General features: G+C 39.4%; 1 protein-coding gene across 6 annotated transcripts in view; it reads right to left on the reverse strand.

Annotated features, from left to right (window-relative positions):
- The window catches only part of LOC126175670 (fas-binding factor 1), a 126767-nt gene that overhangs the window by 14623 nt on the left and 97219 nt on the right, over positions 1-14925 (reverse strand). For all 6 annotated transcript variants that reach the window (XM_049922593.1, XM_049922589.1, XM_049922588.1 and 3 more), the window contains exon 14: positions 13250-13426. In XM_049922593.1, the coding sequence (XP_049778550.1) occupies positions 13250-13426 (177 nt within the window). The remainder of the gene's footprint in view (positions 1-13249; positions 13427-14925) is intronic.

Raw genomic sequence — 14925 nt, forward strand, 5'->3', positions numbered from 1 at the left:
TCCCCCCCCCCCCCCCCCCCCCACCAAGAACCATGGACCTTGCCGTTGGTGGGGAGGCTTGCATGCCTCAGCGATACAGAGAGCTGTACCCCAGGTGCAACCACAACGAAGGGGTATCTGTTGAGAGGCCAGACAAACGTGTGGTTCCTGAAGAGGGGCAGCAGCCTTTTCAGTAGTTGCAGGGGCAACAGTCTGGATGATTGACTGATCTGGCCTTGTAACACTAACCAAAATGGCCTTGCTGTTCTGGTACTGCGAACAGCTGAAAGCAAGGGGAAACTACAGCCGTAATTTTTCCCGAGGGCATGCCGCTTTACTGTATGATTAAATGATGATGGCGTCCTCTTGGGTGAAATATTCGGAGGTAAAATAGTCCCCCATTCAGATCTCTGGGAGGGGACTACTCAAGAGGACGTCGTTATCAGGAGAAAGAAAACTGGTGTTCTACAGATCGGAGCGTGGAATGTCAGATCCCTTAAGATCCCTTAATCGAGCAGGTAGGTTAGAAAATCTAAAAAGGGAAATGGATAGGTTAAAGTTAGATATAGAAGGAATTAGTGAAGTTCGGTGGCAGCAGGAACAAGACTTTTGGTCAGGCGAATACAGGGTTATAAATACAAAATCAAATAGGGGTAATGCAGGAGTTGGTTTAATAATGAATAAAAAAATAGGAGTGCAGGTAAGCTACCACAAACAGCATAGTGAACGCCTTATTGTGGCCAAGATAGACACGAAGCCCATGCCTACTACAGTAGTACAAGTTTATATGCCAACTAGCTCTGCAGATGACGAAGAAATTGAAGAAATGTATGATGAAATAAAAGAAATTATTCAGATAGTGAAGGGAGATGAAAATTTAATAGTCATGGGTGACTGGAATTCGGTAGTAGGAAAAGGGAGAGAAAGAAACATAGTGGGTGAATATGGATTGGGACTAAGAAAAAAAAGAGGAAGCCGCCTGGTAGAATTTTGCAAAGAGCACAACTTAATCATTGCTAACACTTGGTTCAAGAATCATAAAAGAAGGTTGTACACATGGAAGAAGCCTGGAGATACTGACAGGTTTCAGATAGATTACATAATGGTAAGACAGAGATTTAGAAACCAGGTTTTAAATTGTAAGACATTTCCATGGGCAGATGTGGACTCTGACCACAATCTATTGGTTACGAACTGTAGATTAAAACTGCAAAAAGGTGAGAATTTAAGGAGATGGGACCTGGATAAACTGACTAAACCAGAGGTTGTACAGAGTTTCAGGGAAAGCATAAGGGAACAATTGACAGGAATGGGGGAAAGAAATACAGTAGAAGAAGAATGGATAGCTTAGAGAGATTAAGTAGTGAAGGCAGCAGAGGATCAAGTAGGTAAAAAGACGAGGGCTAGGTGAAATCCTTGGGTAACGGAAGAAATATTGAATTTAATTGATGAAAGGAGAAAATATAAAAATGCAGTAAATGAGGCAGGCAAAAAGGAATACAAACGTCTCATAAATGAGATCGACAGGAAGTGCAAAATGGCTAAGCAGGGATGGACAAATGTAAGGATGTAAAGGCTTATCTTACTAGGGGTAAGATAGATACTGCCTACAGGAAAATTAAAGAGACCTTTGGAGAAAAGAGAACCAGTTGTATGAATATCAAGAGCTCAGATGGAAACCCAGTTCTAAGCAAAGAAGGGAAAGCAGAAAGGTGGAAGGAGTATATAGAGGGTCTGTACAAGGGTGATGTTCTTGAGAACAATATTATAGAAATGGAAGAGAATGTAGATGAAATAGCAGGTATGATACTCTGTGAAGAGTTTGACAGAGCACTGAAAGACCTAAGTCGAAACAAGGCCCCAGGAGTAGACAACATTCCATTGGAACTACTGACAGCCTTGGGAGAGCCAGGCCTAACAAAACTCTACCATCTGGTTAGGAAGATGTATGAGACGTGCGATATACCCTCAGACTTCAAGAAGAATATAATAATTCCAATCCCAAAGAAAGCAGGTGTTGACAGATGTGAAAATTACCAAACTATCAGTTTAATAAGTCACGGCTGCAAAATACTAACGTGAATTCTTTATAGACAAATGGAAAAACTAGTTGAAACCGACCTCGGGGAAAATCAGTTTGGATTCCGTAGAAATATTGGAACACGTGAGGCAATACTGACCCTATGACTTATCTTAGAAAATAGATTAAGGAAAGGCAAACCTACATTTCTAGCATTTGTAGACTTAGAGAAAGCTTTTGACAATGTTGACTGGAATACTCTCTTTCAAATTCTGAAGGTGGCAGGGGTAAAATACAGGGAGCGAAAGGCTATTTACAATTTGTACAGAAACCAGATGGCAGTTTTAAGAGTCAAGGGGCGTGAAAGGGAAGCAGTGGTTGGGAAGGGAGTGAGGCAGGATGGTACCCTCTCCCTGATGTTATTCAATCTGTATATTGAGCAAGCAGTGAAGGAAACAAAAGAAAAATTTGGAGTAGGTATTAAAGTCCACGGAGAAGAAATAAAAACATTGAGGTTCGCCGATGACATTGTAATTCTGTCAGAGACAGCAAAGGACTTGGAAGAGCTGTTGAACGGAAAGTACAGTGTCTTGAAAGGAGGATATAAGATGAACATCAAGAAAAGCAAAACGAGGATAATGGAATGTAGTAGAATTAAGTCGGGTGATGCTGGGGGAATTAGATTAGGAAATGAGACACTTAAAGTAGTAAAGGAGTTTTGCTATTTGGGGAGCAAAATAACTGATGATGGTCGAAGTAGAGAGGATATAAAATGTAGACTGGCAATGGCAAGGAATGCGTTTCTGAAGAAGAGAAATTTGTTAACATCGAGTATAGATTTAAGTGTCAGGAAGTTGTTTCTGAAAGTATTCGTATGGAGTGTATCCATGTATGGAAGTGAAACATGGACGATAACTAGTTTGGACAAGAAGAGAATAGAAGCTTACGAAATGTGGTGCTACAGAAGAATGCTGAAGATTAGATGGGTAGATCATATAACTAATGAGGAGGTACTGAATAGGATGGGGGAGAAGAGAAGTTTGTGGCACAAATTGACTAGAAGAAGGGATCGGTTGGTAGGTCATGTTCTGAGGCATCAAAGGATCACCAATTTAGTATTGGAGGGCAGCGTGGAGGGTAAAAATCGTAGAGGGAGACCAAGAGATGAATACACTAAGCAGACTCAGAAGGATGTAGGTTGCAGTAGGTACTGGGAGATGAAGAAGCTGGCACAGGATAGAGTAGCATGGAGAGCTACATCAGACGAGTCTCAGGACTGAAGACCACAGCAACAACAATACTAATACGTGAATTTATCCAAAAACACAAATGAGGTACTCACAAAATCATTACAAAGACACACAATATATGTACAAGGTGTACAATTTTGCTTCCATCGTCTGCTGATAGTGGTGACAACGGTAAGTAGTGGTCGAAAGAAAGGCAGTTAGCTTGGACCTCAGTCGACGTGACGTCATTCAAACATTAGTAGATTTGAGTCTGCATCATAAAGTTGTTCTTGATTGAAAATGTCAGTTTACGAGCCTAATTCTCGTCATTTGCGGGAGTGTTACTGTTTTGTTTCAATATGAAGAAAATAGTGGCTGAGTCTCATCGAATGCTCTCAAGTACATATGGTAAGGATGCTATTAGTGAAAGACTTTGTCTTGACTGGTTTCATGCTTCAAGAAAGGTGATTTTAACATTGTAAACTGGCACAGTGGAGGAGAGAGTGTTTCCGAAGATGCAGAATTGGAGACATTGCTGAGTGAAGACTCGCGTCAAACTCTAGAATATTTGGCACAATTAGTGGGAGTGACACAGCAAGCCATTTCAAAACATCTCAAGGCTACGGGCATGATTCAGAAAGAAGGAACTTCGGTCTCGTGTGAGCTGAAACCAAGAAACATTGAATGGTGTTTGTGAACAGTTGCTTCAAAGGCAAAAAAGGAAGGGATTTCTGCATTGAATTGTAACCAAGGATGAAAAATGGGTTGATTGCGATTCTAAACGCAAAAAATCATGCGGATATCCTGGCCATGCTTCAATGTCAACGGCCAAACCGAATATTCACGGCTCCAAGATCATGCTCTGCATTTGGTGGGACCAGCTTGGCATCATGTCGTATGAGGTGGTAAAACCAAGTGAAACAATCACAGGTGCTTGTTATCGAATGCAATCAATTCGTTTGAGCAGAGCATTAAAAGACAAACGGCCGCAATACATTGAGAGGCACAATAAGGTGATTTTGCAGCACAACAATGCTCGACCCCACGTTGCAAAAAGAGGTCAAAATGTACTTGGAAACATTAAAATGGGAAGTCCTACCCCACCCACCGTATTCTCCAGACATTGCTCCCTCTGACTATCACCTGTTTAGATCAATGATGCATGGCCTGGCTGACCAACACTTCCAATCTCATGAAGAAGTCACAAATTGGATAGATTCGTGGATCGCTTCAAAAGATGAACAATTTTTTCGACGCGGGATTCATACACTGCCCGAAAGATGGGAGAATGTAGTGGCGATGGAAAATACTCTGAATGATACATGTGTAACCAATTTGTTTCATTAAAGCCTCAAATGTTGGGGGGAAAATGGCAGAAGCAAAGTTGTACACCTTGTATATACATATTTTAGTCATCATATAACCAAGTCTATGCCCACCAAAGACAAGGAAATGCAACAGTGAAAAACAGCAGAGAGAAAGAGAGAGAGAGAGAGAGAGAGAGAGAGAGAGAGAGAGAGAGAGAGAGAGAGAGAGAGTGGGAGGGGGGAAGATAAGAGTGAACTACATCCAATAGGACTAGGATTGGTAGACCACTGTGTGTTTCAAACAGCCTCTAAGCTGATGACCAAAATACTATTTTTGTTACACACACATAACATAATACAAATACAGGGTGTTACATTTATCTGGTGACCGCCTGCCCAGGGTATTGCAGTCCGGCCACAGAAGCCGCACATGCCGGTCGAATGGGTCCTGTGGGACTACACTACGCCTCCCCCCTTTTTGTGGGTTTTAGCCTGAAGGCCATACAGACATACACGCCTTGTCAGGCAGAGTGATTCGAGCAGTGAAACAGGCATCATGAGTGTAACAGTGAAGTTTGTGAACACAACAATGGCAAGAGTGAATTATACAATTCCACTATGAGTATTTATGATTTGTATGTGCAAACCAAGTCTGCACATACTGTTTGGAGATTGTTTGAACAGAAATTTCCTGATGTTAAAGTTCTGAGTTGTGGTGCAGTTCACAAATTAGTGGATAATTTCGTGAAACAGGAAGTGTTCAAGAAAAGAAGTGTAAACGACAACATTCAGTGCTCACAGAAACTCGTCTTGACCCTGGATACCACCTGGAAAATTCTCCTAAAATGTCTCTTAGGTGTCTTTCACAGCAAACACAAATATCATGCACCTCTGTATAAAGAGGTGCTAAGCTGCTTGGGCTAAGGCCCTATAAAGTATCTGTAGTACAAGAACTTCAACCTGGTGATCCTACGACAGGGTTAAGTTTTGTGAATGGGTTTTAAAACAAGTGCATGACGGTGAAATGGATCCTTACCTCATTCTGTTTCCAGCGAGGCTTGGTTCCATTTACACGGTTCTGTTAATTCCCAAAACTGTCAACATTGGAGCACAGACAGGCCTGTTGTGCTTCACGAGGAACCTCTTCATGATCAGAAAATAGGGGTGTGGTGCACAATTAGTGGTGACAGATTAATAGGCCGAATTTTTTTTAATGACAGTTACAACTGAAAGATATATGCAAAACATTTTGTGACCATTTTTTAATGAAATGAGTGAAAGAGAATGAAGTATTGCATTTCTTCAATAGGATTCAGCAAGAGCTCATACGAACAATATTTCTTTGCAAGGAATTCATGGTGTGTTCGATGAAAGAGTGGTTAGTAAAAACACCTGGCCCACTTAGAAGTCCTGATTTAACTCAGTGTGATTTTTATTTGTGGGATGCACTGAAGGACAAAGTGCACACAACAAATCCTGAATCAATTAATTCAATATCTCTGAGAAAATTATATCATGTGATTAATAATTTCTTGGGTAGATGTCAGAAATGTGTGGAAAATAATGGCAGGCAGTTCCAGCATCTCCTTGTGTGACATAGACGAGTAAAAAATAATTTGCTTATATTTTAAATGTAGTCATGTCAAACCACAGCAGTAGACATGTGACAGGGCATCTGATTGCCAGGAAACAGAGCACTCGTTGCCCGGCATCTACTGTGCAGCACAGACGGTCATCAGATAAATGGAACACCTCATACTTCATACTGGGAAGAGCTACCACTCATACGCTAGCCAAAATTTCAATTTGAGTGAGGGACAACAGCTAGAACTAAATTCTGAAAGAAAAACAGTCCAATAATGTTTGAAGACAGCATTAGTAGTTTGCTGCTTGACACTGTCACGTTGATTAAATATCTAGGCATAATGTTGTAAAGCAATATGAAATGGAACAAGAATGTACAGTTTGTAGTAGGGAAGGTGAATGGTCAACTCTGGTTTATTGGGAGAATGTTGGGAAAGTGTGGGTCATCTGCACAGGAGACTGCGTATGGAACACTTCTCTAACCCATTCTTGACTACAGCACAAGTGGTTAGGGTCCACACCAGAAAATTGTGGTCTTCAGTCCGGAGACTGGTTTGATGCAGCTCTCCATGCTACTCTATCCTGTGCAAGTTTCTTAATCTCCCAGTACCTACTGCAACCTACATCCTTCTGTACCTGTTTAATGTATTCATCTCTTGGTCGCCCTCTACGATTTTTACCCTCCACGCTGCCCTCCAATGCTAAATTTGTGATCCCTTGATGCCTCAGAACATGTCATACCAACTGGTCCCTTCTTCTTGTCAAGTTGTGCCACAAACTCCTCTTCTCCCCACTTCTGTTCAATACCTCCTCATTAGTTATGTGATCTACCCATCTAATCTTCAGCATTCTTCTGTAGCACCACATTTCGAAAGCTTCTATTCTCTTCTTGTCCAAACTATTTATCGTCCATGTTTCATTTCCATACATGACTACATTCCATACAAATACTTTCAGAAATGACTTCCTGACACTTAAATCTATACTCAATGTTAACAAATTTCTCTTCTTCAGAAATGCTTTCCTTGTCACTGCCAGTCTACATTTTATACCTTCTCTACTTCAACCATCATCAGTTATTTTGCTCCCCAAACAGCAAAACTCCTTTACTACTTTAAGTGTCTCATTTCCTAATCTAATTCCCGCAGCATCACCTGACTTAATTCGACTACATTCCATTATCCTCGTTTTGCTTTTGTTGATGTTCATCTTATATCCTTGTTTCAAGACACTGTCCATTCCCAGGTTGGATTAAAGGAAGACATTGAAGCAAGACTCTAATAACAGTTGTCCCTTACATGACAAAGCAAAATCTGGAGAAAAATCTGTCGATGCTGGCTATACAATATCATGATGCAGGAGTAGAAGTTGATGCACCAAAAAACAAAATCCACATAAACTCATGTTATAATTCCACTAAGAGAGAAGTGGGAACCATAGACCAAATGGCTAGGACATATTATAGAAAAATAGGCATGGGGAGATGGTCACTGTCTATGTTCTATAGCCTACTTGATATAGCTGCACTAAACTCATGCAAAGGTGTTCAAGATGAATGTGCCTAAGCAGAATGAAGGGGAATAAAACACCACAAAATGAATTAGGCCTTGAACTTTTGAAACCATATGTAGAAGAGTGATCCAAGGACTTCAAAGGACATTTATGCTATGGGAGACATCCTAGGACCCAACTAGGAAAGCAAAATACAGGGTGTCCAAAAAGTCTTTCCCTGATTACATAAACTGATAACTCAGGCTAGAAGTAAGATACAAATATAAAACTGGTGTCTAATTGTTTACAAACTACTAAAGTTTTTTTCACACGTCAGTAAACTTCTACTTCCATTGTTGCCAAATGACAGTACATGTCGATATGACTTTGTGGTTGAAATGCTATCATGTATTGAGGACGTGATGGTTATCTCAGACGAACTGCCTTTTCCGGCAAAGCGATCTTTTTTGTAAGTGGAGTAGTGAATCGCCATAATGTGCACATCTGGGGTTCACAACCCCCTGGTGAGGTCATGGAGTGCACCAGAGGCAGTCCAAAGGTGAATGTTTGGTGCACGCTATTGCACGATCGAATTATTGGGCCATTCTTCTTCGCTGAGGCTACCATCACATCTGCAGTGTATCTGGACATGTTGTAACTGTATGCTGTTCCTCAGCTGCTTCAGTATCATCCCAATGTCTTGCTTCAGCAAGATGGTGCACCGCCTCATTGGGGTTTGGACGTCCGTGCCTATCTCGTTATGACCTTTCCTGAGCGATGGATTGGTCGTGATGGGCCAATGGTTTGGCCTCCACGCTCTCCTGACATAACCCCATTAGACTTCTTTTTATGGGGTTATGTCAAGGATGAGGTCTACCGAACACGTGTACCAGATCTTGAAACCCTGCGGCAACAGATAACCACAGTCATTGAATCGATCCCTCCAGTGATGTTGGCTAATGTGTGGACGGAAATTGAATATCGCCTACATGTGCTACATGCTACCAAGGGTGCTCATGTTTACTGATATGTGAAAAAAACTTTGATAGTTTGTAAACTATTAGACACCAGTTTCATATTTGTATCTTACTTCTAGCCTGAGTTATCAATTTATGTAATCAGGGAAAGACTTTTTGGACACCCTGTATTACATATGCTTGAAGAATACAACTAACCTGGGAGTCAGAGACAACATCACAAGAACCAAGTTAACATGTGGAAACTGTGGTCGCCAGCTGTGTAAGTATCAGATAGAATCAACAATTTTGTGAGCAAGGGGTAAATGTCATCTGTAAATGACAGTATTCTTTCTTACTTATGAGTTTTCCTTGAAATTTTTCAATACGCCATAAATTATATTTGTGCAAGTGTTTTTATTTCTGTTTTTGAAACTATTTGTCAGGGGTAAAAAATTAGTATTTGATTATTAGATAAAAAGAATGTATATAAATTTTGGACAGCCTGTATATTCAAGTACAGACTTCAAGTTTCTAGTTCCGACAAACTTTCATTACCAATTATTGGCCACTGTTGCTTGATATTTTACCAGAGAAAAATATTATATTAACTTACACATTTCTGGGTACCCTATATGTTCCAAACAGTTCATTGTAGTTGTAATCTCATTGAGCACTTTTGAATTTATCTCTCGTGGAAATCACAATCACTTAAAAATAAATACATATTTCATGATTTACAGCCTATTGTAAATGTGCAAATTTTTACCTTGCTTGGTGCTCCATACAACATAAAATAACTTGGTGCTGCTAGGGTTAATAGGAGGACAAAGCAGGCCTCGTAGATAGGGCAAGAAAGGACGCGGACAGGAGGCAATGTCAGAATACTCTCACTTCTCACAAACAGGTCACCTTGTTCTTGATATTTTTTCTTTTTAAGCAGTGAATTCATCATATGAGGCAGAAACAAAACTAATCCATTGCTGTGCAGCACGCCAATAGAGGTACAGTGACAGCTATTAAGACAGTGTCGATCAATGTGTGTGTGTCACTGTCGAGGAAGGGTGCACATACCTGGCACTTGCGGGACAATAACAACAACGCTTTTATATTGTTCTAGTTAAGGAGGAAAAAATGCTAATAATGCAAATCAACAGAAAACTCAAGATGGAGTAATTTTCTGGACTTATGTCCAAAATTTGGCGCCAACAAATTCTGGCATGCAAGGTAGCTGTCTAGTCTGTCTATATGGGGTCATCCTGCATCAAGCCATGATGCTTATGAAATATAGAAATTTTGCTGTCACTTGGAGTCAGTTGCCAAATATTCAAAACTACCTCACTGATTATGATGAGATTTTAGTGCAAAAGTGGAATGTAGAATGAAGGAAGGCAGGCAAGAAAGGACTATTTGGATACATAAAGGGAAATGACTGACAACAATGACTAACAGAACTAATTTTAGAATAAAATCTCTCTGCAATAATCACCAATTAGGAAAACTAGTAACTAAATAATAAGTAAAGTAGTCTCTGGATACTCAAGAATCAACAATAAACAAGAGTATATTTAAGAACATAGTAATAGTAAAAAATTTTTAATTCAATTTGTCACCATAACAGCACCATTTGATGATGGCAACAAGATGTGTCTCGCCTCATTTGGGACACTTCCTACTCAGAAACGTAATAACTTTGAAAGAAACTGTTCATGGAAAAAGTAATATTAGCTGCAGGTCTCAACAATGTTAATATGATAAATTATTGTAAAGTTGCCAGGAAGTTCGAAAGTCTTTCAGAACACGAACTATCTAAAAACATCAATATGGGATATGACTGAGAAGAGAGAAATATTAAAGATAAAGAGATGTGATTAACTGAAACTGTTGAATATGCAGAGACAGGCAAGTTAACTACACTAGACTCTCGCTAATCCGGCCCTCAGTAGTGTGGCCTCTCAGTAATCCGGCACACATCCAAAAACAAGTGCACAATGAATTATCGTGTGCAACAATATCTAGTTAAACAATGCTTTATATACTGTATTTGAAATTGTAGCTTTCTTTGCAGTTCAGAATCATGTCTTATAAAAGGAAACACGTTACGCTGGACCTCAGGTAACGAAATTTTAAATCGAAGTTCTTCACAGAAAGGCATTGCTACTGAGTTCAATGTTGGATGAGCAAATATTTATGACATCAAAAAGAAAGAAGATGTTATTCGACGGTAGTCAACACAAATGGATAGTGAGTTGGGTAAATGGAAGGTTATGCGAAAGAGTGAGAATGAAGAACTGGTTGTAACTGTTTGTAGATGGTTTGTACAACAAAGCAGTAAAGGAGATCCAGTCAAAAGGAAAAATCAGCTGCATTTAACAAATAACTGGCAATAGTAACTTGTTTGCAGCGAGCGAAGGTTGGCTATCAAACTGGAAAAAACGACATGGCATTCGGCAGCTGACCATCACCAGGGAAAGTTGCTCTGCTAACGATAAGGATGCTGATGAATTTGTAAGCAAGATACGAAAAATAATAGAGGAAGAAGATTTAACTGCTGATGCCTTGTATAATGCCGATGAAACAGGACTCTTTTACAAGATGCTTCCTTCGAAAACATTAGCTGCCAACAACGAGAAGGAAGCTTGTGGTTATAAGCAACAGAAATGATGTGTAACATGGTGTGTTGTAATGCAAATGGGAGTCATAAACTACTGCTTATGGTGATTGGAAAATCCCAATATCCACGTTGTTTTCAACACACTGACATAAATACTCTGCCAGTGCAGTACTGCACTCAGAAGAAAGCGTGGATGGACAGACAAATATTCTCTCGGTGCTTCCATGAAACGTTTGTACCAGCAGTGAGAAATGAGTTAAAGAAGAAAAATCTTCCACTGAAAGCTATTCTTATAACTGGCAATGCTCCCAGTCATCCTTCAGATGCTTCTCTAAAACCCGATGGTGTAAAAGCACTCTTTCTCCCACCCAATGTGACAGCTCTAATTCAGCCCATGGACCAGGGAATTTTGGAATTAATTAAATGTCATTATCGACATTCACTTCTCGTCTCCTTTCTGAATGGAAGTGGAAACGACTCTATCGAGACTATGCTGAAAGCATGGAGAGCAATTAACATATGTGACGTTGTTTTCCAAGCAGCTGAAGCATGGGATAAAGGAGAGAGCGCTACCATAATGAAGACCTGGAGAAAATTGTGGTCATCCATTGATGCCATATTGGATCCAGTAGTGAGTGACAGCGATGAGCCAGTCAATTCGGAATTATCAGTTACTTTGTACACTCACAAGTTCCACAACCTTCCAGGAGGAGAAGAAATTGACGATGAAGATGTTACTAAGTGGCTGAATGAGGAAAACTGTGATATGGACCAAACTTTATAATCAAAAGTGTGCAAGAAAGTAATGATGAAAGTGATGAAGAAGAGGACACAGGAGGAGAGAGCATGAAGATTTCTCACACTGCTGGTGCTGAAGCTGCCGAGGTCTTCCTGGAGTACATTATGCAGCAACAAGATACATGTAGTACCGATGTAATGGTTGTAAAGCGGTTGCATGATAAAGCATGCCACCGTTGTGTATCATCATTGCGACAGTTAAAAATCAGGGACATGTTTCATATGACTGTGTAATTATGTACAGTATATTGTACACTCAAGGGCTAAGTTTTCTTTGAAAATTAATGTACTTTTGGATTTAATAAAGTATGTCCTCTGTGTTTTAAAATTGTATTCTTCGGTTTAATAAAGTACAGTACACTACATCACCTATGTTTTAAAAATAAACAAAAAACGAAATAAATGACAAAAATAAATTTCAGACACTCAATAATCCGGCACTTTCGCTAATTCAGCACCCTTATGTGCAAGGAATGGCCGGATTAGTGAGAGTCTAGTGCACAATAATTCTTAAAAAACATAAATAATAAGAGAGTTGGGTTGTTTGGGGGAAGAGACCAAACAGTGAGGTCATCGGTCTCATCAGATTAGGGAAGGATGGGGAAGGAAGTCGGCCATGCCGTTTCAAAGGAACCATCCCAGCATTTGCTAGAGCGATTTAGGGAAATCACAGAAAACCTAAATCAGGATTGCAACACCGTCCTCCCGAATGTGAGTCCGGTATGCTACAACATTAAGACAGAAGAAATTTGGAAGAGATAGTTAACATAAAGCAAATCAAATAAATGCAGTAGGAGCTACACGGAAATGAAGTAACAATAAAGAGAGCATTTTGTGACAAATGAATAAATAAATTAAATAATTAATAAAAATAAAATACTGCACGAGTGGAAAAACATAACTGTTTATAAGGAACAGAAGAACAGTGGTGTTGTAACAACTGAAATTTTTAACAAATAAGTTATGGGGTAGTTGTTGAAATTCTAATGTACGATGAATAATATCTGAATTAACTGTAGAACATATCTGAAGTAGTCAGAGAATGTGAAAAAAGTGTTGAGACAAGAAACTGTTGAGCAGAAAACACAGTTAGGTGAGAATGGGTAAAACATGAAAGCCCTCTCTTGTTAATATATTGTAGCCAGCTGTGGCCACAGGAAAGATAAAATGAAATATGGATCATTTCACAAACTTAATTATTGATTACATAACATTAGAATACACTATATAATGTGAAATTTATGGATTAAAAATAAAAAAAAATACTGTACTTGAGAAAGAGACTCAAGCTGATGGCTTCTTCCCACCAGATCTTCTTCAAGGGCTCTGAGTCTAAGCCACTCAGCTTCCAGCTTGTGCTTCTCTTCTTGAACTTTGGCACGTTCTATTTCAGCCTCTTCACGAGCTGCTCGAACAGTAGCCATTGCTGCATCTATCTCAACTACCATCTGTCAAAATAAAATACTTGTCAGTAACTTTTCAACACAGAAACTAGAGAAAAAGATTGTAGGAAGGCTGCAAATGTCATAAAGAAAATTGTGCAAAAGTAATATTAGAAATTAAAAGAAAATTTCAGTGTTATCTCATTATGTTAAAACGCCAAAAATACAATAAAATTCAGATTGAGGTGGCAATATGAGTACAATCCTTGCTCATGTTACTGAGGTGTGGTACCTCTGCACGGGATACTGTACTGGCTTTGTGCTGAGAGGAAAAGAAAAAAAGATTGATATCTTGTCACAGAAATGTATGGAAACGACTCAGCCTTTCGACGAAGGCATGGGTACAGAAAGTAAAAAAGCTTATTATGGGCTATTGTGTTTTCTGGTACTGTTGTTGCAGACTCAGTAACGTCTTCAAATTGTGTGTTTGTCAATGTAATTGGCAGACATTTTCTGAATAGATACTCAACATTAAATTAAATTTACAGCAGTCTTCAAAAAATTTTTGTACACATATTTGTAATTTATAAATATACATCTACATATAAATACAATAGAAAGAAACATTCCACATGGGAAAAATATATTAAAAAAAGATGCTGTGACTTACCAACGCAAAAGCGCTGGTAGATAGACACAATAAAAAACACACAAACACACACACAAATATCAAGCTTTCACAACACATGGTTGCTTCATCAGGAAAGAGGGAAGGAGAGGGAAAGACGAAAGGATGTTGGTTTTGAGGGAGAGGGTAAGGAATCATTCCAATCTCGGGAGCAGAAAGACTTACCTTATGGGGAAAAAGGGACAGGTATACACTCGCACACACACACATATACATCTGCACATATATATTGGTATATGTGTGGATGGATATATGTGTGTGTGTGTGTGTGTGTGTGTGTGTGTGTGTGTGTGTGTGTGTGTGTGTGTGGGCACGCGAGTGTATATCTGTCCCTTTTTCCCCCTAAGGTAAGTCTTTCCGCTCCCGGGATTGGAATGACTCCTTACCCTCTCCCTTAAAACTCACATCCTTTCGTCTTTCCCTCTCCATCCCTCTTTCCTGATGAGTCAACCGTGGGCTGCAAAAGCTTGATATTTGTGTGTGTGTTTGTGTGTTTTTACTGTGTCTGTCTACCTGTGCTTTCCCGTTTGGTAAGTCACAGCATCTTTTTTTAATACATCTACATATAAATGTACATATAAACAGCATAATATTCACTGCCAACCGATCAGTGGTTATAATGGTGTATAATAATCATCATTCCCAATTATTGCTTTTGTCATTTAGGCAGTCTGGACATTTTGTGACATTTCAACTTGAGAATGGATATAAAGTCATAAAAATAAGAATAAATTAATAGTCTAATGGCAAAAATTTCTTTCAAAATGATTGTATATGTAGGGGGAATGCAACGAGTCTGCATTTACACTTGAAAAATTGTGTACTCGCTCTCCTTTCTATGCAGGATTTGTCCACCTGTACCTGACAACAGACTCAA

The sequence above is a fragment of the Schistocerca cancellata genome, chromosome 3 (genome assembly GCF_023864275.1).
Source record: "Schistocerca cancellata isolate TAMUIC-IGC-003103 chromosome 3, iqSchCanc2.1, whole genome shotgun sequence".
NCBI classification, from domain to species: domain Eukaryota; kingdom Metazoa; phylum Arthropoda; class Insecta; order Orthoptera; family Acrididae; genus Schistocerca; species Schistocerca cancellata.